We start from the raw sequence: 20,937 nt of genomic DNA on the forward strand, positions 1-20,937 counted from the left end.
TTTAGTCCCTGCGGAGCTAGCCGATTTAATAAGGACTGTCTTTAATTACTTCTATGTCCATAATATCTTCCCTTTGTTTATTTATTTGTTTATTCAATTATATATTTATTAATTTATTTTTATTAATTAACGGAGTGTAGAATTTTGCTATATTTGACCCAGCTGGATGGGGTTGTAGTAGTATTAGGTTCGGAACAACGGCAGGACACATGAAAATCAACACAAACTATCTAATCTCTTTCTTTTGGTAAATAGCCACAAGGTGCGACACTAGAAGTGTCACATGAGAAATATAGGTGAAGCTCGGACCAAGGCCACTGCTTAGTGGAGCTTATGGTTGTAGCTGGACGTGGAGCCTAACGTCAGCGAGGCGGTAGCAGATGATGACGGCGAGGCTCGATGGGACGGCTTGAAGGCTGGACGAAGAGATGTTGTTGTGTGTGCTGGTAGTCACAATTCTGGATTCTGGATTCCAAGAAAAGACCACCTCGCTTGCGCGGGATCGGGTTTTGTGGGAGGGGAAGAATGTCTGTTAGAAAATGAGAAGATAGTAGTGTATAAAAGAGGGCTATTGCCACCGGGCGAATTGCGAGCGATTAGGGGCTTATTTGTTGTCGTGGCTTAGGAGAACTGGACCAGGGGCTTGGAGGGCAGCGCTTGACGCCGGAGGTTAGGATTACCAACGGGGTTAGGATCACCAACGAAAGTTTAGAAAATGGTAGGAGGCGTAGTAGTAGAGAAAGGTGGAAAAACGGAAAAATCTTTAGTGGGAGGTAAACTGTCTTTTTAATTCTTCTATTCATTTAGATTTTGGTTATCCTTCTTTAGTTCTCCTAATTTATCAGCTCTTTATGTAAATAGTGCGAGTTGGCTAACCTAACCTCCCATGATTCGTTTCGTTCATTTTTGCTAGCTTTTCCTCTAGACTTGCTAATCGGGGGAGGTTGTCATCTTCTCCCTCATTATTATCCATAGAAATAATTATCTCCACTTTCTATTAAGATGCTCTTATCTATATTTCTACACTTGATTCCTTTACTAACTTGTTCAACTTCAGCTGTGTCGTCTGCACATCTTTTGTTTACACCCCTTCTGACGTCCGAGGCCCGTTTCTCCCCTTCCTCATTTTCTTCAATTTTCCTCAGTACTCCCTCCCCTTCTCCTCTTTCTTCACCTGCCCACTACACCACGAGCTTTCCCCTTCCCTACTAATACAACAAAGGTACTCCCTCGACGTTGAGATCCACGAAAATTGTGTTGTTGTTTTTTTCCGGAGTTCCAATCTTCGCCGTCAATCCGACGATTGTGTGTGTGTATTTACCTTGTATTATACGGGAAGGAAGCTATGCTCGTGGTGCCCCGTCTTTCTATCTTTCAGCATCAAGTTTTTTCTTAAAATCTTGAATAATGTTTGCAAACACTGTTTCTTTATCTGAATTATTCCAGGTATCCAATACTCTATGTGGGAAGCTATTTTTTTTTCAGATCTCTTCTATAGTTATACTTTATGAGTTTATTTTTGCGTCCTCTTGTTTTTCCATTGTCCCATTTTGATAAATCATTCCTATCTAGGATTTCCATCCTTTTCATGATTCTATAGTCAGCAGATCTCCTCTTTCTCTTCTTTGTTCCAGAGTTGGTAATTCCAGTTTGGAAAATCTTTGTTCATATGTTAATTTGGAGAGAGTTGGTGTCAACTTTGTCGTTGCTCTTTGTATTCTTTCTAATTTCTTTATATTCTTTTTAGTATTGGGTGACCATAGTGTTGCTGAGTACTCCAGTTTTGGTCTTATCAGTGTAACTAATATATTTTTAATTATTTCCTCATCCAAGTAGTCAAATGCCACTTTCATTGACTGACCTTAATAGGTTGAAGGTATCTCCAATTATTTTATTGATATGTTTGCCGGTGTCATGTCTTTGCTGATTATTACTCCAAGGTCTCTTTCAGAGTTCACTTTTTTGACTTCTTCGCCAATTTTATATTTTTTGGTTATTCATTTCCTTTTTTTTGCCTACTCTGTGATGGGGGAAGAGAATGCTACCACCACGTCTTTGCACTTGAGTTGTAAAAGGCGACAAAAATGGGAAGGGGGATGGGATTAGGAGTCCTGATTCCTGTAGCCCCAAAAGGGGACATTCCTAAAAAAAGTAAAGGCATAAGAGGGTCTGGGAGTTTTCCAACCAGTACCCTAAGGTTTGGGTCTTTTAATGTGCATGGATGTGGTACAGATGAGAGTAAAAGGGAAGAGATAGGCAGTATGTTTGTGAGAAGAAAGATGGATGTGCTAGCTTTGAGTGAAACTAAAATGAAAGGGAAGGGCGAGTGTGAGTTTGGGAGTGTAGCTGGGAGGTACTTAGGAGTGAAGAGTGGACGAGGGAGAGAAGGGGTGGCTATACTAATAAGTGAAGAGATAAATAAGCGTGTAGTGGAGTGGAAGGAGGTTTCATCAAGGTTGATGTGGATGAAGGTGAAGCTGGGAAGGGAGATGTGGGTTTTTGTAAGTGTGTATGGGCCTGGTAGTGAGAAGAGAGTAGAAGAAAGGGAGGCTTTTTGGGTATAGATGAGTGCATAGAGGGATTAGGAAGAAATGTCAATGTAGTTGTATTGGGAGATCTTAATGCAAGGGTAGGAAATTAACTAATAGATGGAGTGATTAGGAAGTATGGAGTTCCAGGTAAAAATCGTAGTGGAGAATTGGTGGTGGAGATGTGTCTTGAAAGAGAGTTGATAATAGCAAATACAGTGTTTAGGAAGAAAGTCAAGCATAAGTACACATGGGAGAGGGTGGTAGATGAAACGGTGGTAGAGTGTTAATGGACTACATAATGGTGACCAGGAGTATGGTAGGAAAAGTTAAGGATGTACATATCCTAAGGGGAGAGAGTGGGGGAATATCAGATCATTTTATGGTGGATGGTAAATTGAGAGTGGAGAATAGGCGGAGAAAGAGGAAAAGGGCAGAAGGTAGGGAGGTACTTAGAGTGAACTGCTTAAATGAGAAAAAAAAAAAAGGAGAATTAGTATAAGAAGAAGATGTGAGAAGAGTGGGAGGGAGTAAGGGATAGAGTAGAACTGGGAATGGAGGAGGAGAAATGGGGATGGTTCAAGGAGGGAGTCATAAGGTGTGCAAAGATGGTGTGTGGAACAAGGAGGGCTGGAGGAAAAAGAAGGAAGGGTAGTGAGTGGTGGGATGAGGAAGCAAAGAAGGCTGTAGAAGAGAAGCAGGCTTTCATAGATTGGCTCCAAATTAGGATGAGGGAATCGTATGAGAGGTACAAAATAACGAGAAGGGAAGTTAAGCATAAGATAAAGGAAGCAGGAAGCAAAGAGGAGAGCAGATGTGAAATGGGGTAAGAGTATGACAGAAAATTTTGAAAGTAATAAAAATATGTTTTAGAAGGACATTAAAAGAGGAAGAGGAGGCGAATCAAGTAGAGAAGAAAAGGTAAAAGGTGCAGATGGAATGATGATAATGGAAGAGAAGGTAGTGAGAGGAAGGTGGGCAGAGTATATGAGGGAGTTGCTAAATGTGAAGGAGGATAGGGAGGGAAAGGTAGTTGCAGTGGGTAGTGCTAAGAAAAGTGAGAGTGATGAGTGAGGAAAATGAAGGAGAAATAGGGAAGGATGAAGTGAAAGCAGCTGTTAAGATGATGAGAGCAAATAAGGCACCTCGGTTGGATGGATGCCATGCAGAATGTCTGAAGAAAAGAGGTACAGTTATGGTAGACTGGCTGGTGAGGTTATTTAATGTTTGTTTAAGAGAGGGTAGAGTGCTGGAGGAGTGCCTGTATAGTTCCGCTTTACAAGAGAAAGTGGGACAAATGTGAGTGTAGTAGTTTCAGAGGGATCAGCTTGTTGAATGTAGTTGGGAAGGCTTATGGGAGGGTCTTGATTGAGAGGATTAGGAGAGGACCAGAGTGAGTAATTGGTGAGGAACAGTGTAGGTTTAGGACAGGTAGGGGTTGTGTAGATCAGATTTTTGTGGTAAGACAGATATGTGAGAAAGCTATAGGAATAGGTAATGATGTTTTTTTTTTTATGGATCTGGAAAAGGCTTATGACAGGGTAGACAGGAAGTTACTGTGGGAGGTACTGCAGATATATGGGATAGGAGGAAAGCTGTTAAAAGCAGTCAAGAGTTTTTATGAGAGTAGCAGAGCTTGTGTTAGGATTAGAAATGGAGAGAGTGAATGGTTTGAGGTAAAGGTGGGACTTCATCAGGGATGTGTTATGTTGCCCTGACTGTTCAATCCTTACATGGATGGGGTGGTGCAAGAGGTGAATGCAAGGGTAGAGGGTCAGGGGTTGGAGATGGTTAAAAAATGGAGAGAAGTGGGAGGTGAGCCAGTTGTTGTTTGCTGACGACACTGCACTTGCAGCAGGATCAGAGGAGGGATTGAGGAAGTTAGTGACAGAGTTTGAGAAGGTGTGTGAAAGAAGGAAGCTGAAGATATATGTGGGCAAAAGTAAGGTGATGAGATGTACAAGGGGAGAGAGTGATAGCAGGCTGGAAGTGAGCATAAAGGGTGAAAGACTGGAGGAAGTGGATAGTGTTAGATACTTGGGTGCAAATGTGGCAGGAAAGGGAGGAGTGGGGGTGGAGGTAGAATGTAGATTGAGAGAAGCGAGTAAATGTCTTGGTGGATTAAAAAGTGTAATGAGAAATAGACATCTGGGAATGGATGCTAAGAGGAGGCTATATGAAGGAGTGATTGTGCCAACAGCACTGTATGGGGCAGAAACATGGAACATAAGAGAGGAAGAGAGAAGTTTGAATGTGTTTGAGAAGAAATGACTGAGAAGTATGATAGAGGTTACTAGGCTAGGTAGAGTGAGAAATGAGTAGGTGAGGAGAACAGGGGTGGAAAGGGAGCTGGGAGATAGGGTTAATGAAAGAGTATTGGGATGGTTTGGACACATGGAAAGAATGAGTGAAAAAAGATTAGTAAAAGAAGTGTGGAAGGCAGAGGTGGAAGGAGTGAATATGAGGGGGCGTCCTAGGATGAGATGGATGGATGGGGTGAAAGGGGCATTACAAAAGAGAGGAATGTCTGTGGAGGAAGGATGGGAGAGGAGAGAAGATAGGGGTGAATGGAGAAGGGTTGTGTATAGATGAGGCTGTGATGCATGAGGGGGAGTGGGTGGGGGATGGGGGGTGAGGAAGTATGTAAGAGAAAATATTTAACGCAGCCCAAAGGGCTGCATGAATTTATGAAGCGGCCTTGCTGTGGATGTGCTGTGTCTTGCGGCACTGCTTCTGACCCAGGGCAGTGGACAGGATGCAGGGATGACCCATCATCCAGGAGGTGCCAAGATAAGAGGGAGGGAGGAGGGTGGAGGGGAGTGGAATATGTAGGAAATGGAATGGGTGGGGGTGGTTTCTATGGCTACCCTCCATGTAAGGGGGAAAAAGCCTTTGGTATATGTATGTCTATGTATTCTGTTTTTACTTTTTCCAAACTCCATTATACCACAGTTCTTGATATTGAAGTTCACTTTCCACTTTTGAGTCCATTTCCAGATTTTGTCCAGGTCTAACTGTAATGATTCACAATCCTCCTGTTCTTACTTTTAGTATTTTTTCATCATCTGTGAAGAAATTCATATAACACTCCACTCCTTCATCCATGTCATTTATATATATGGCAAACATGATTGGAACCAATACCAAACCTTATCATTTTTTCAGAAGTTGAGTATTTGTCTCCAATTACTACCCTCATTTTTCTCCCAGTCAGGAAGTTTTCCAACCATTCCAATAATTTTCCTCTGATGCCACCTATTGATTCTATTTTTCTTATTACTTTCTTGTGTGGTACCTATCTCCCAACTCTCTTTCCACCCCCCTTTTCCTCCTCACCACTTTGTTTTTCACTCTATCCAGCCTAGTAACCCCATCATACTTCTCAGGCACCTACTCTCAAATACATTCAAACTCCTCTCTTGCTCTCTTATGTTCCATGTTTCTGCCCCATACAGTGCTGTTGGAACAATCACTCCTTCATACAATTTCCTCCTAATATCCATTCCCAAATGTCTATTTCTCATTACACCTTTTAATCCCCCAAGGCATTTACTTACTTCTCTCAATATACATTCTACCTCCACTCCTCTCTTTCCTGCCACATTCACACCCAAGTATCTAAAACTATCCACTTCCTCTAGTCTCTCCCCCTTAATACTCACTTCCAGTCTGCTGCCACTTTCTCTCCTTGTACATCTCATCACCTTACTTTTACCCACATTTATCTTCAACTTCCTTCTTTTGCACACATTCCCAAATTCTGTCACTAACTTCCTCAATCCCTCTCCTGATCCTGCTACAAATATAGGAATAGATGAAAAAAAAAAATTGTCATTTACTGGAAAGGATTGGTAGGTTCTAAATGATACTTGTAGTGAAGCTTTTGTTTTTACATGTAAAAAATCTAAAATGATGTATCTAACTTGTTGTGTAAAGAATAATTAGTTTTATCTAGTAATAACAAATCACCATAATTAACCTTTTTACTGGCTCACTTGGACCAAAATGAAAAATATCTATTACATTGTAGAAATCATTGTTTACAAAGCTTTTGTGGCATCCAGGAGGCTTAGTGTGAATGTATAGTATTTTGAGTAGGAGCTCACTGCAAAAATATTGAATGTGTCATGTATGCTACCCTTGCTTTTTTTAAGACCCAAAGACAGTATTGCAAAACCAACATGCACAAAGACAAGTACCACTGATGTACCAATATGAAAACTTCTTCAGAGATAATTTGGTTAAAATTGATAGCCCATAACTGTGCCATCTATCCATGCATCTTGCCTGTTGTCAAAGGTATTTAGGGAGTTGAGACTACTCTCAAAAGGTGAAGGAAAACTCAGTAATGCTGAATATTGTGTTTAGCTACAGGACACTTGGCTTGGTACAGAACCCATGATGTTATCAGAACAAATATCAAGAGATGGCACCGTGTGCTGCATTTTAGAATGCAGATTACAATGAATCTTTTTGCCAAAAAGGCCCTCAGATAGTACTTTTGAGGTAAGATAGATAGGGTTTGCACTGTTTGCCACATTGCCATTGGCAATTTTTATCCATGTGTGGCTATCTGAAATTGGTGCCAAATTGCCATGCCAGTGAAGATGCTTGTCATGTTGCCAATGGCCACTGGTAATTTTTTTCTGTTTCGCTGCCAGTCACCACAGGCTGTTCTTGATTCACTGTACCTGAGTAGATTCCTGCACATGCACAGTTGGCAATGTAGCCATCATGACGGTAGGCATAGATATTGTCGTTTGTGTAAGGACAGACATAGAACCAGATGGACATTCAAGCAATAAAGCTAAGTCATAGATAGAATGGTAACTCCATCACAATTCTAACTTTATGTGTCTGTGTTTATTGATTGTTGGATTTTTTTTAATGTTTTGGGTGATCTCAGTTAATTTTTGCCAAAAGAAAAAAAAAATCTGTATTCCAGAATTCTTTATTTCATCAATATATGAATAGATATATGCCCCAAAAAGGGGCATGGAGAGAAAGGGAAATTAAAGATGTTCAACTTAATTCAAACTTTATTTTGGCAGCGTTTCTTACAGAAGACAAGACAGCTGGCTATGGCACGACTGACGGCAATGTACACCACTAACAACTGTGATACAGCCCTACTGGTGGTTTGTGTGCCACCTGCCTTCCTAAACACTACAGCACACCACCAGTTATTAGCACAAAGCCAAACCAGAGTTCTAACCTCACCAGCTGTTTACCAGGGATATGCTATAATAATGTAATACAACTGTTAACAGACAACACAAATCAAAATTAATCATCTGCTGTATGGTACAACTTTACCATTGGATGTCAAACATAAATGTGTAAAGAAGTGGCAATTCACAATGGCAATAATTATAATTATGATAATTATTATCCATATATACAAGACACTATACTTTCTATACCTTAGAGAACCAAAGTGATGAGGGAGGGCAAATGGTTGACTCTGCTGCTTCTTTCCAACATCCTCAAACCAACATGCCACTCACTTACGCAACATCCAAAACATGAATGTTGTTTTAACTAGCTTGCTCTCGTGTTAACATGAAATAAAGACAAAACAAGAAGTAAAAATATTCTAGTTTATACCTTTACAAAAAAAGACAATGAGTACTGTGAGCTGAGGAAGTTATACTGGGCTTGATTACAGAATAAACTAAGGTGAATCACTCTAGTCAAACACTTTAGCTGCCAGACAACCCCCATGACCTTCGCACCTGCCCTTGTCTGAATACATCGCTTATATAGATATCGTGAATTAATCTTGCAGTCCTCAACACAAATGCAACTACTGTATTCACAAATGAATATCTAATCCTCCATTTAACTCCTGTTAACCTATATGATTTCTAAAAAAATCCCAGTTCACACATGTAAATTTCCAATCAACTTTTCTTTATCAATAAAAAAACATATATATAAGTGCAATAAACAAATCATAAAGGCTCACCACTCTTCCAGAAGGCAAAATCAGCGTAGATTGTTTCCTCGTGTTGATTTTTCTTGTTAGCTGACATACTTCCCTTAACTCACCTATCCCACTAACTTGCTACAATTACAAACACAAGCACGCAACCCTATTACCAGCACTGAAAGAAGGGCAGTCTAGTCCATAAGCAGATCAGATGTTGGGCTTTACTTTGCAAAGAACTTTGTTGCAGAAAGCCAATGGGAGTAAACAGAGCAAGGGGATAAACCACAAAGAGGTCTACAGAAATGATGCTATGATATTAATATAAACTTTGTGCACAAAATAGCCGCAAGCGTCCTCCCCACTCACCAGGAGCGGGATGTCAACATTGCTTTGGCCCAGGGATGCTTAGCCATTTTTTTGTACATTTTTATTTTCCTCCTTAAAACATATCTACCTTGATGCAAACCACCAAAACGTGGTTGATGCTTACACTTCACTATATGCTAAGCTCCTAGTATCTTTAATAACCCAGTATCTTAACCCCCCCAACTACTTTATATCTGCTCAAAATTCCAGTTTCATGCCAATGTGACATTTCATTTCTATGATGAATTTATAGTTACAATTACACCTATCGTTACTTTTTATTTACCTTTTTTTTTTTTTTAACATTACATCCCTGGTAGCCAGTGCAGCTCTTGGGGACACTGAGGTGCGGCACTCTACAATAACAGCCACCACCTTGCCAGCAGGTAGTAGCAACAGTACAAGGAGAGTTTGGAATCACTACTGCAGTATCTCATCTACAGGACACTATCCACAGTCCACCTCAATATATGTAAGATTGACAAAGTTTAATAAAAGGCTGGAGGAAATTTTGTGTAAAACTTTTTTTTTTCTTTTTCTTTTTTACCTAAACAGGAGAACTAAGCGACGTTTGACAAATATTTGCAAAGGATAAATAAATACAAGTGCAAATATAATGTACGGTTCTCATGAATGCCTGAAGAGGACAGCACCATGAGAGCCGAGCTTGATGCCATTCACAAGCAAGGTTGCTTTATGAAAACAGCAATCGAGCTTTACCGTGCGACTTTTCATCCAGTCAAACCATAGCTGACAACCAGGATGCCTTCCTTTAGCTTAAGTAGAAAGTGGAGAGATGAGAAAACAACAATCCCAGGTACATACACAGGCCTAAACAATCAAAGAAATTGATCAAGTTCCCAAAACAGAGGAATCCACCTTAATGCATAGCTAAGAAAACAGGAAATTTTACTTTACAGTTGAATATTATCAAGATAATATTGTACCCTCAAAGAGGATAATGTATACTCTAGACTAATACACTATACTTATAAAAACTCACAAGAAAAGAGAAAATTATTCAAGAAGTGACTGCATAATTGTGTGTAACATAATGCACATAGCAGAGGGTTGCACACTTGCTCATTGATGGCCCCTGGTCTGGAAAGTCGAGTTGGAGACTTGTTGATGAGGTCTGATGGGAGGGAGGAACAACTAAGAGGGAGATGACTATGGCCCCACTTGCACGGCATTTTTGGCAGATGGGAAGCAAAATCTACAGCAGTGTTATTAATGTCTGTACTTTGCATTTAACGTGTTCAAGCACAATGTTAATCCTAATCTACTGCATCAATATGTAGTTTGTATGTTGCACCATTCTCATCTTTTGCTATTCATTGCGATAAATGAAGGTTAACCCACGATACGTAAAGGCCACTTTTGTAATGCAGAACATTGTGAAACTACTTGGTACCTGTCTGTGCCCTGCAGCCAATGCACGCAGCAAGCCATACGCTGAATGGGAAACAGTTGCATCACTGGAGTCAAGCAACGGTGATTGGGAGAAACATCCACCATTTGTGTTTCTCAACATGATATACAACAACCAACTACAAAAGGGCAAAGGTACAAATTTCATTGTTGGAACATGTCGTCAAGTAAGTTTGCACTGATTACAAAGCTAAAACTTGAGTCTTGCCTGCAAGTCTGCAACATAACAGCCACTTGGTTGGTTTGCATGTTAAAGAGCTTCGGGATGATGAAGACCTTACTTAGACTGTAAGAGCAATGAAGGAATTATACTGTTCAATGTTCCTCTTGAGAATGTCTGCACAACTTCCAAGAACTCGTTCAAACCTGTAAAGCAAAATTTCCAACATTATCATTCTATGCATATAGCCAATGTATTCTTTGTATGCTTAACCATTCAATGGTGGCCTACATAACTATATGTTCTGATAGGATATAATGGGAAACAAGTTTTAGTCATTCTAAAAATTTCCTACACAAGTATAAAGCTGATATTCTGTCTTATGTACTGTGGTAATACTTTCTGGTACAGATCAAGGAATAAGAATTTACAATGTTGTATGTATGAACAAATTTCCCTAAGAGGTCGTTGTTATTTGGTAGCTCTCACTGCCACTTAATTATGAAATGAGTTATAGAGAAAATATATGGATAAAACCTAGTTGTGCCATAGTACACACATTTTTTCTCTACCTGACCAGCTATTGCTTTTTTATGGGAAAAAACAAAGAGGGAGATCCCTAGACCCCTTATTCTACTAAGATGGGATGGGGGCGGCAGTGAATTGGAAAGAGTTCACAGGGTGAGAAGCTGGAGGAAGTAGAGAGCTATCGGAATTAAGGGTCATATGGAATGGAAGTGGAGGTGAACCAGAGTAAACAAAGCAAGTAAATGTCTGGGAGCCGTAAAAATTGTCATGAGAAATAAGTATCTGGGGATGAACACACACACAAGACTGTAAGAAGGAGTAACTGTGCCCATGACACTGTATGGAGCAGAGACTTGGAATCTGAAGGAGGCAGAAAGAAAGAGTATGTTTTTAAGAGGTATGATGGAGATAGTAAGATAAGATCCAGGAGGTGCTAAGATAAGATGGAGGGTGGAGGTGGGTAGAGTGTATTTAGGGATGGAATGGGTGGGAATGGTTTTATGTCTTTTTCTTTTTGGATACCTCCCTTGTAAGGAGGAAAAAGCCTTGGTATATGTATGTATGTATGATGGAGGCTACAGGGGTGGACTGAGTGTGAAATGTGGAGGCGAGGAGGAGAGCAGGGATGGAGAGAGAGCTACCAGACAGGGTTGATCAAAGGATGCAGAGGTGGTCTGAGCATATGGAAAGTGAGTGAAGAGAGACTAGCAAAAAGTATGGACAGCAGAAGTGGATGGAGTGAATTTAAGGGGAAGAATATGAACAAAAAGGACGGGCAAGGTGTGTGGGGCAAGGACTGCAAGATGAATGTCTGTCGATGAAGGAAAAGTGTGCAAAAGATAGGAATGAATGGAAAATGGCTCTATATCAGCATTTCCCAACCTAGGGTGTTGGGAAGTGATGCACACAAAAATCACATTGATATATGTATCATTTAGTACCCAGTTGTGCATATTTGACTTTTTCCATGCTATTTTATTTTTCTAGGGTCTTATTTCTTCTACAAACAATATTGTCAATTTGTTTCAGTTCTAAGGAATCAAGAAAATAAATAATTAAGTAGTACACTTCACTTTCTTTTATCCTTCTAATACAAGATAGGTGTGCTGGACTGCTTACACATGACAACATGGGGTGCTATGGTCAGAAAAGGTTGGGAAACGCTGCTCTATATGAGTGAAGATGGCAAATGAATAAAGGGAGGGTTACCATATAATGAAGTGGTGTGATGTACAGAGTAATAAATTTTGTTCAAAAGAACTTGAATAATGTGGAATAGGAAGGAGGAGGAGGAGGAAGATGGATGGAGAGTGTAGTTGGCTTACCTAGCCCTGTCCAGTTTCACACACTTCAGGGGTCCATCAGCAATCACTGTGGCAGCACGGGGTCGATCCAGAAGAAGAGCAATTTCACCTGAAAACAAAAGGAGATTCTTCAATATTCCTCATTAAAAAAAAAAAACACACACACACCTGCTAAATGTTTGTGCCTAAACTGATTTGCATTAATCACACACATACCAGGGACCTGTGACAGGTACCTCCATGTGGTGGTCCTGTTAGATGGGGAACATGTCTGCCCATTTTCAAAACCTGTCAACCCCCTCACCTCCATCAGATGCAGCCCTGAGGGGCTGACATTCAGTCCCTGGACTGATCCAAGATCTCTCTTTATTGACTAATTGTATTTCTTGTACTTTTTCACACATGAAGAGCTGACAACTGGTGACTGGTCTGAGGTTCAGTGCCAACCATTGGGCTGTGGATTTCCCACTTGGTGAAACTCTATGCAACAACAGTGATTGACACATACCATGTATCTTTGTGTAACAGGGTGGTGCTCAAACTTGGACTGATGAATTAGCAGTTGAGAGTAGAACCAATGCACCATAAAGCTGTATGTTTGGGACAGGTGGAGTATTTTGGTGGTCTATCTTGAAGAGCTTGTTTTGTGATTTGGGTTCGAATGCATCTTTGTGTAGATGCATTGTATGGTCCAAGTGGTAGATTGTTGTATACATTTCTGTATTTTGCTGATGTATTTCTTAATTACATTCAACTGGTTGTACTTATGTGATGTAATGAGACAGGTGAGTGGGGGTTGAGAGTTCTCACATACAACTGTGTACTTTTCATTGGTTTCAGGGTGCAGGTCTTCTATTGGGGAGGTCTTGCTGCATCCTGTTATCATTCCCAATGCTTTATCTTGTAAGGTTTATGAGGTATCTGTTTTCCTGATTGTTGGGAACCAAGCTGTGGGGGCACAATTGACTACGATTCTTATGAATTATTTGTAGATTGTGATTAAAGTTTCCTTCTACTGTCCAAAGCCCATGTTTCCAAATTATTTTAATTTTATTTTCTTGTTGATTTTCACTTTCAGGTCTGACATGCAGGCCGAGGCTCCTGTAAGCATCCAAAGTGAGGCTCAGAAATATATATATTTTTTTCCAATGGAAGAGTTTACCATTCAATTTCACTGTTGGGTGTTCCTTTTCATTCATGGCTGTCTGGAATGAACTATGTAACTGAAGATTTCTGGGGTAAGACTTCCATTCTATTAATTCTATCATTTCTGAGCCAATGTTCTACCCAAACATATGTGTACTGAAAGGCCCTTTCTCCCTTATGCAGGAAGTGGCTACATTGTTCTAGTTTGTTTGAGTAAGCTTGGGTGTTTTAAGCAGTTATTTTGTATTTGGGAATGGCGGGTGAGGTAGTATGTGTGAGCAAAATTTGATGCAGCCCGAAGGGATTTCTCCCTGTCTTCTCCTTTTATGCATGGGGGGACGGAGAGGGGGGTCACCGAGTTAATGAAGCGGCCTTGCTGTGGATGTGCTGTGTCTTGCGACACTGCTTCTGACTCAGGGCAGTGGACAAGGTGCAGGGATGACCCGTCATCCAGGAAGTGCTAAGATAAGAGAGAGGGTGGAGGGGTGTGGAGTGTATTCAGGGATGGAATGGGTGGGAATGATTTTATGCCTTTCCCTTTTTGGCTATCTCCCTTGTAAGGGGGAAAAAGCCTTGGTATATGTATGTATGTATTTTGTAGATGCTATGCTGGGCTATTATTGTCATGTCATCTGCATGGGTGCTTTGGTCTTATGTTCTGGATCTGATATTGGGAGATCACTTGTATTTACTTAGTTGCATTTTACAGGAAGGGGAGCTATGCTCATAGTGACCAATCTTTGTATCTATCAGCATCTAGTTTGTTCTTAAATTCTTGTACAGTGTTTGCACACACTAGTTTCGTCTAATTTGTTCCAGACATCTACCCCTCTGTGTGGAAAACTATTTATTTTATTTATTTTTTTTTTTTCAGATCTCTTCTATAACTATCCTTTCCGAGTTTCTTTTTATGCTGTTTCCGTATGGTCACCGAATCTCATTAAAGACATTGACAGATTGGAAAGAGTACAACGGCGAGCCACAAAACTGATTCCAAATATCAAAAATAAATCATACGAAAATCGACTAAAACATATGAATCTGTTTTCTCTAAAAAAGCGTAGACTCAGAGGTGACTTGATACAGGTCTTTAAAATTCTAAAGGGAATTGACAACATCAAAAGTGACCAAATTTTTACATTGAATGAGAATCAGACAAGAAACAATGGTCTCAAACTGTCCGGAAATAGATTCAATTTGGAAGTAGGTAGAAACAACTTTGCCAACCGTGTAGTTAATGAATGGAATAAACTTCCTGCACAGGTAGTGCAATGTAGTTCAGTTCGAAGCTTTAAGAATCATTTAGATAAATACCTAAGTAAGATGCTGTAATGATTATAATTTATCTTATATTATTTGTTTTTGTTTTGTTATCATTTGTCTGTCTGATTTTTATTTATTATTAGTTATATGTCAATTTATTATTATTTACTATTTACCTCTTTGTTTATTATTTAACTATACCTATGCATTTATTTATGTATTTTATTTGTTATTTGCATTATCATAGTTTTTATTTATTATTCTATCATTAATATGATTTTTTTTTTCGCATCCGACCTAGATATGGATCAAAAGGTCTCCTGTCGGCATGCTCCGCCTTTGTAATCCTTTGTAATGTCCTCTCATTTTTCTTTTATCCCACTTTAATATGTCTTCTCTGTCAAGGACTTCCATGCTTTTCATGATTCTGTAAATGACCAATAGATCTCATCTTTCTCTTCTTTGTTCCAGGGTTGGTAGTTCCAGTTTAGTCAATCTTTGTTCATATGTCAACTTTGAGAGTGTTGGGGTCATCTTCGTTGTTGCTTTTCGGATTCTTTCTAATTTATATATATATATATATTTATTTTTTGTACTGGGTGTCTATAGCGTCACAGTGTACTCCAATCTTGGTCTTATCAGTGTGACTAATATTTTTTTTTACCATTACTTTGTTTTTTGTTTACCTCCCTTATAAGGGGGAAAAATCCTTTGGTATATGTATTACTTCATCCAAGTAATTAAAAGCCACCTTTATTGATCTTAGTAAATTGTGAAGAGGTTAAATTGCACAGGTGAAAGTATTGCTCCTTGGAGGATTTTTTGTCCACCCTGCTAGCCAGGAAGAAAGGAGGTGAATGGAAGATCCCTCAATCTTCAAAGAAGACTTATCACTGAGTGTAGGCTGCAAAACAACACAAGAACCCTACTTCTATAAAGAGGTGTTGCCCCGAGAGGCCAATGATGATGTGTAGGTGTTTTGTATGGTTTAGGTGCTAGGTTGTGGTAGATATTTGTAAACATTGACACCTACCAAAGTAATCAGATGTTCCAAGTCGTCCAACTTCAATGGGTTCCTCTGAGGGTGAACGTGCTTGCATGACTACAGCTGTTCCCTCTACGATGATGAAGAAATCATCTCCTGGCTCCCCTTGACGAACCACTGCTGATCCTGAGTCGAAAGACACAGGCTCAAGGGCATCTGCCACAACAAGCCTTTCCCATTTGTCCAACGATTCTGTATAATAAATAAATAAATAAATCAACATATACATAAATAACATCCAATAGTCTAGCATTATTTTCTTTCTAGGATTCTCAACCATTTTCTGTATGTGGCCAACTCTGGGCCACCTGCCATGTCTATGGACCATGACCTAGAGTGCATTTTCAGAGATGAAGTAACATAACAGCACTAATATTTTTGTTATACATACACCCTTGTCCAAGCTGACATGGGAATTTTTTTTTTTTCTATAATAGCTTTTAGTTCTCCCCCCCCCCCAAATCCTTAAGTGACCCATTGACAAATGAAAAAAACACCACAGGTTGGGAGCCCTTGCTCTATACTTACTTGTATAAACAATATAATTTGTAGACTCTAATCCCCTCTACAGGAATCCTACAGAACTCGGAACTTAAGTAGCTGGCAAGAACCTTCCATCAAACCCAACATCTTTGTTGAGACTGGATTTGGTATAGGGTCAAATGCCAACTTACAGATATACACTTGGTAGAAGTGAGATTTGAAAATGTGTATATATTGCTCTTATAACCTTTCATCAAACCAATGATTGTTCTGCAAGACTCAGTCATGGCTTATTACCAGCACAATTTCTGAATATCAATTTGGCTCCATAGGCATTTAGCACCCTTTTCTGATGCTTATCCCATTCACACAGTTGTCTCTTAGAAAGAGATGAAAAGTATATCCACAGAACTTATGGCTGGGGCAAATCAACCAATCCTGCCAAGAGCGGTTTGGAATGAGATGGACAGCTACATGAGGGCTTGCAGAAACTATAGGGACTGGGACACTACCTTGATGTAAATCCCACTCACACAGTTGTCTCTAAAGGACATGAAGAAGACCTCCACAAGACTCATGGCTGGAACAGGTCAACCAATCTTGCTGAGAGCTTTTGGGTCACATGAAGAATTGTCACCCCAGAATGCTCACATGAAGAATCATCACCCAAAGAGATCCCACCTGAAGAATTGTCACCCCAGAATATTAACAGTGGAATAAAGATTAGGTTAGGTTGAATGAAGGTTATGATTATTGTCATCAACTTATACAAACTAAGAATCGTAAACCCAGGATAGCCCACATGAAGAATTGTCACCCTAGGATGGCCCACACAAAGAATTGTCACCCTGTCAAAGTCTGGGTTGATGATTCTTTATGCGATCTGAGCTCTTTGTAATGAGAAGGGTGGCTATATGGGGGAGTGGTGTGGGCATGCAAGTGATTCATGCCCCCTGGAATATGCTCCTCCATTGATGATGACGGTTATACCCAAAGACTCTATTCAGTTCAGAGGGCGACCTTGTGCTATGATGATGCACTTCACAGATTGTGTTTTGGTTAATTCCAGACAACTTTATTCATGAAAGGGGAGGATTTCATACTAAAGGTGAACTGTTCCATGAGTAGGGTGCACCATGGATGAACTTTCAGTACTGTTGGGGAAGTAATGCAGTGCAAGTTTTTTGTGTTTCCTCCAAGTTAAAGTGGGATGGACTGAATGGGATGTGCCCGATAGGAACAAAAGAGGCAAGGATTAGCGTCTTCACCATGTACAGTATCCTCACTTTGCAGGATATGGTGTAGGGTGGAAAGTGAGTGGGTTATCAAACTAAATGATTTTCATCCAATATTACTACAGTACATGAGTTTGGATGTCTACATAATTCAAATTATGTACAATGAGGTGTACTAAAGCATCACAATACATCTGAAAACTCCTGTACGTAGTCCTCTCTGAATACTTTTAGTAGGCTACCCAACAATATAAATCAATATAAGGAATACTTACCGAGTATTGACACTTTGGAAAGGAATTCTTCGTACATTTTCCGTTTCCTTATGGTTGAGCCCATGAGGATTCGTCTGTAAGAGTCTCTGTCAATTCCCCAAAGTTTTGTGTCTGATTTTGCCTTGACGGTGGCTTGTCGAGGTGTGCCATATATGAGGGCCAACTCACCAAAGCTCCCACCATCTGTGATTGAGGTCACATGTTCTCCGCTTACAAAAATCTGCAATGAAGTTGGCAATGAATTTCATGAAACAAAATATCTGTAATCCAATGAATTTCATGAAGTACTGAACTTAATGTCTCTTTATGATACGAGTAAGCAATAAATATATGATTCATGTTCAATGCATGTCATAAAAAGTTATAGATGCTTATCCTCATGTCCATGGTTACATTTTTATACTGAAAGTTGCAATAAGCCTAGGTTTACAGTAATGTCGTAGCACATTAGTAAATTAAACTTTTTATCCCACCGTTGGAAAAGAAGACACTAATGTCAAAAGTTCTGTATATTTTGATCACTAACTGTGATCCTCTTCAAGCAGAAGAAGATCACAGTTAGTGATCGATATATACAGAACTTTTGACATCAGTGTCTTCTTTGCTGACGGTGGGATAAAAAGTTTAAGCTTAGGTTTCTTAATTCAACACTCGCCAACAGCCATTGTGTAGACATTTGGATTTGGGCCTTGGACATAAACCCACTTCAGGCATTAGTGGTCTTTTATGTCCTGGGGCAATCCACAAAGCGGGTTTATGTCCTTGGCTCAAATGTCCACACAAGTGTCAGTTGGTGAGTAATGGATTAAGAAACCTATCAATTCTATACATGTTAACAATGTTATTCAAATTCTTTATGGAAAACTGTAACAAATTTGGCATGATTAAAGATTTTGCTCTGGGCATAACTTCAATAAATAACAATGTCTAAAAGAATGATGATGATGATGATGATAATAATAATAATAAATAATGATGATACTAACAATAAAAAATAAATACACATATGTGCAGCTGCAATTACTCATTTAAAGAGAATTACAACACATTCTGTACACTCAAATTTGTTCCAGTTACGATAAAATATTTCTATACAGCCACAATCAAATTGTTCCCAAATGGAATCAAGATCAACTCACTTCTACTTCACCCTGGTCCATGATATAGAAGTTGTCTCCCTCGTCACCCTGCTGGATGATCACTTCCCCTGGTAGTGCGTTGACTGGGAACATGGCATCAAAAATGTCTGACCGCTCATTCTCGTCAAGATGAGCAAACAGGACATTTTTACTAATGGCTTTCTGTAGTGCAGCCATGGTTTTGTAGTCCTTGGGCACCACCTGGTCAAATATGGGAACAAAACAGAGTGAAGATGTGTTTATCAAATACACCAATGGCAAGGTTTTGAAAGACAAAGTAAAGTGCTCCTTCCCCCCACCCCCCCCATGGAGGAAGAGAAAAGATGGGGAGAAGGGTAAGGAGGAAGATGAATAGGAGAAGGATAAGGAAGAGGAGTACAAGCAACAGGAGCAGGAAAAGGAAGACAGGGAAGAGGAAGAGGAGGAGGAAGAGGAAGAAAAATAAAAAGAAGGATGGAGGAGGAAAAGCAGCAGCAGGGAGAAGAGGAGGAAGAAGGGGAGCAGGAAGAGGTGGGGGGATGGGGATGAGGAAAAGAAACATCAGTAAGAGCAGAAGGAGCACAAGACAAATGGAGGAAGAAGAGGAGGAAGAAGAAGGGGGAAGAGGAAGAATGGGGTGAGGAACCAGGGGAGGTGGAGGAAGAACAGGAGGACGAAAGGGTGGAAAAAGAAAGGGAGGTGGAAGAAGGGGAGGAGTGGCATGTCTTTCCATGATAGAAATAATGTAATAATTTCTTATATATATATATATATATATATATATATATATATATATATATATACACACACACACACATATATATATACATATATATTATATATACACACACACACACATATATATATATATATATACATATATATTATATATACACATATATACACACACACGCTCATCGAAGCAACACCGCCCGTCGTCGCTGTCGTCGCGCGACCAAGAAGAAGAGGATTTACGACGAAAAAGGAAAACCTGGTTTGTACTGTAGGGGTGGGGAGTGAACGTGAGTGCCCGAAATGGTATCTATGCAGTGCTAGTTAATTGTGTTAACTCGAAATTAGCAAAAATGAATGAAAACGACTCGAAAGCCAGTTGCGAATCAGAGCCATCTGGCGGCAATCCACTGAACCGCGATGTAAACAATCAACAAAGCACGTGTTATGACAATGATTTCTTAGGGTTTGGTAAGTACGAAAGAAAGAACTTAAGTAGATTATTAGAGATAGAGAGAGAGATGAGCAAAAATAGGACTCGGTGGGAAAATGAAATCATGGACTTAAGAAAAGAGGTCATTGGTTTAATTGATTGTTTATCTAAGACTAACCATGAAATTTCTGACCTGAGAAAAGCTAACTTGGATCTTACAAACGAAATTAAAGAAATGAAAAGAGACATAAATGAACTGAAGAATGATAATGAAAAGAAGAAAACTAATGATAATAACAATAGCGAAAATCTAAAGCAGGAAGTGAACAACAAATTACAAGAATTGACACAAAAGATCGAAGAAAACTTAGGTGGGGATAGTATCCAGGAAATTAAGAAGTGGAAAGAAAATATTGAAAATAAAGAAATTGCTTTCAAAGAAATAGTCAAGCAGCAAATGCAAGATAATGCAAAAGACACAATCATTCAAGTGATTAACGAAAAAGCAAATTGGGTCAGGGACACAGTAGATAGGAAGAAATGTATTGTGGTTTATGGGCTTAAAGAAAAACAAGGATTGGCGAGGTACATGAGAGAAAAAGAAGAAAAAGAGACAGCAGTAGAAATCCTTAATGAAATTCAGGGGGGAGACAGTGATTCAGGCACAGACTTAGAAGAGACTTACAGAATTGGTCGCTATACTAAGGATAGGAATCGACCTCTAAAGATAAAACTAAGGTCACAAGTGGTAGTAGAAGACATATTTGAAAAAGTAGGTAACTTGGCAAAGAGTGAAAAATACAATAAGATATGGATAAAAAGAGAAATGAGTACTGAGGAATTAGAAAAAGAAAGGGCACTAAGAGAAGAAGCAAAGGAAAAAAACTTGAAAAGATCGGAGACAGAATGCAAAGAATTCCAGTGGAGAGTAATAGACTTGAGATTAAGACAATGGCGC

At 39.6% G+C, this 20,937-nt stretch overlaps 1 protein-coding gene across 5 annotated transcripts in view; it reads right to left on the reverse strand.

The window, feature by feature from the left end:
- Positions 1-7,549: 7,549 nt before the first annotated feature.
- Positions 7,550-20,937, reverse strand: part of Pka-R1 (protein kinase, cAMP-dependent, regulatory subunit type 1) — a 262,817-nt gene continuing 249,429 nt past the window's right edge. For all 5 annotated transcript variants that reach the window (XM_076172463.1, XM_076172461.1, XM_076172462.1 and 2 more), the window contains 5 exons: positions 18,836-19,036; positions 17,697-17,916; positions 15,692-15,895; positions 12,271-12,358; positions 7,550-10,623 (listed from right to left, as the gene is read on the reverse strand). In XM_076172463.1, the coding sequence (XP_076028578.1) occupies positions 10,539-10,623; positions 12,271-12,358; positions 15,692-15,895; positions 17,697-17,916; positions 18,836-19,036 (798 nt within the window). In that variant the 3' untranslated portion in view covers positions 7,550-10,538. The remainder of the gene's footprint in view (positions 10,624-12,270; positions 12,359-15,691; positions 15,896-17,696; positions 17,917-18,835; positions 19,037-20,937) is intronic.

This window comes from Oratosquilla oratoria, chromosome 33 (assembly GCF_046742065.1).
Source record: "Oratosquilla oratoria isolate Oo_2021 chromosome 33, ASM4674206v1, whole genome shotgun sequence".
Taxonomy (NCBI): domain Eukaryota; kingdom Metazoa; phylum Arthropoda; class Malacostraca; order Stomatopoda; family Squillidae; genus Oratosquilla; species Oratosquilla oratoria.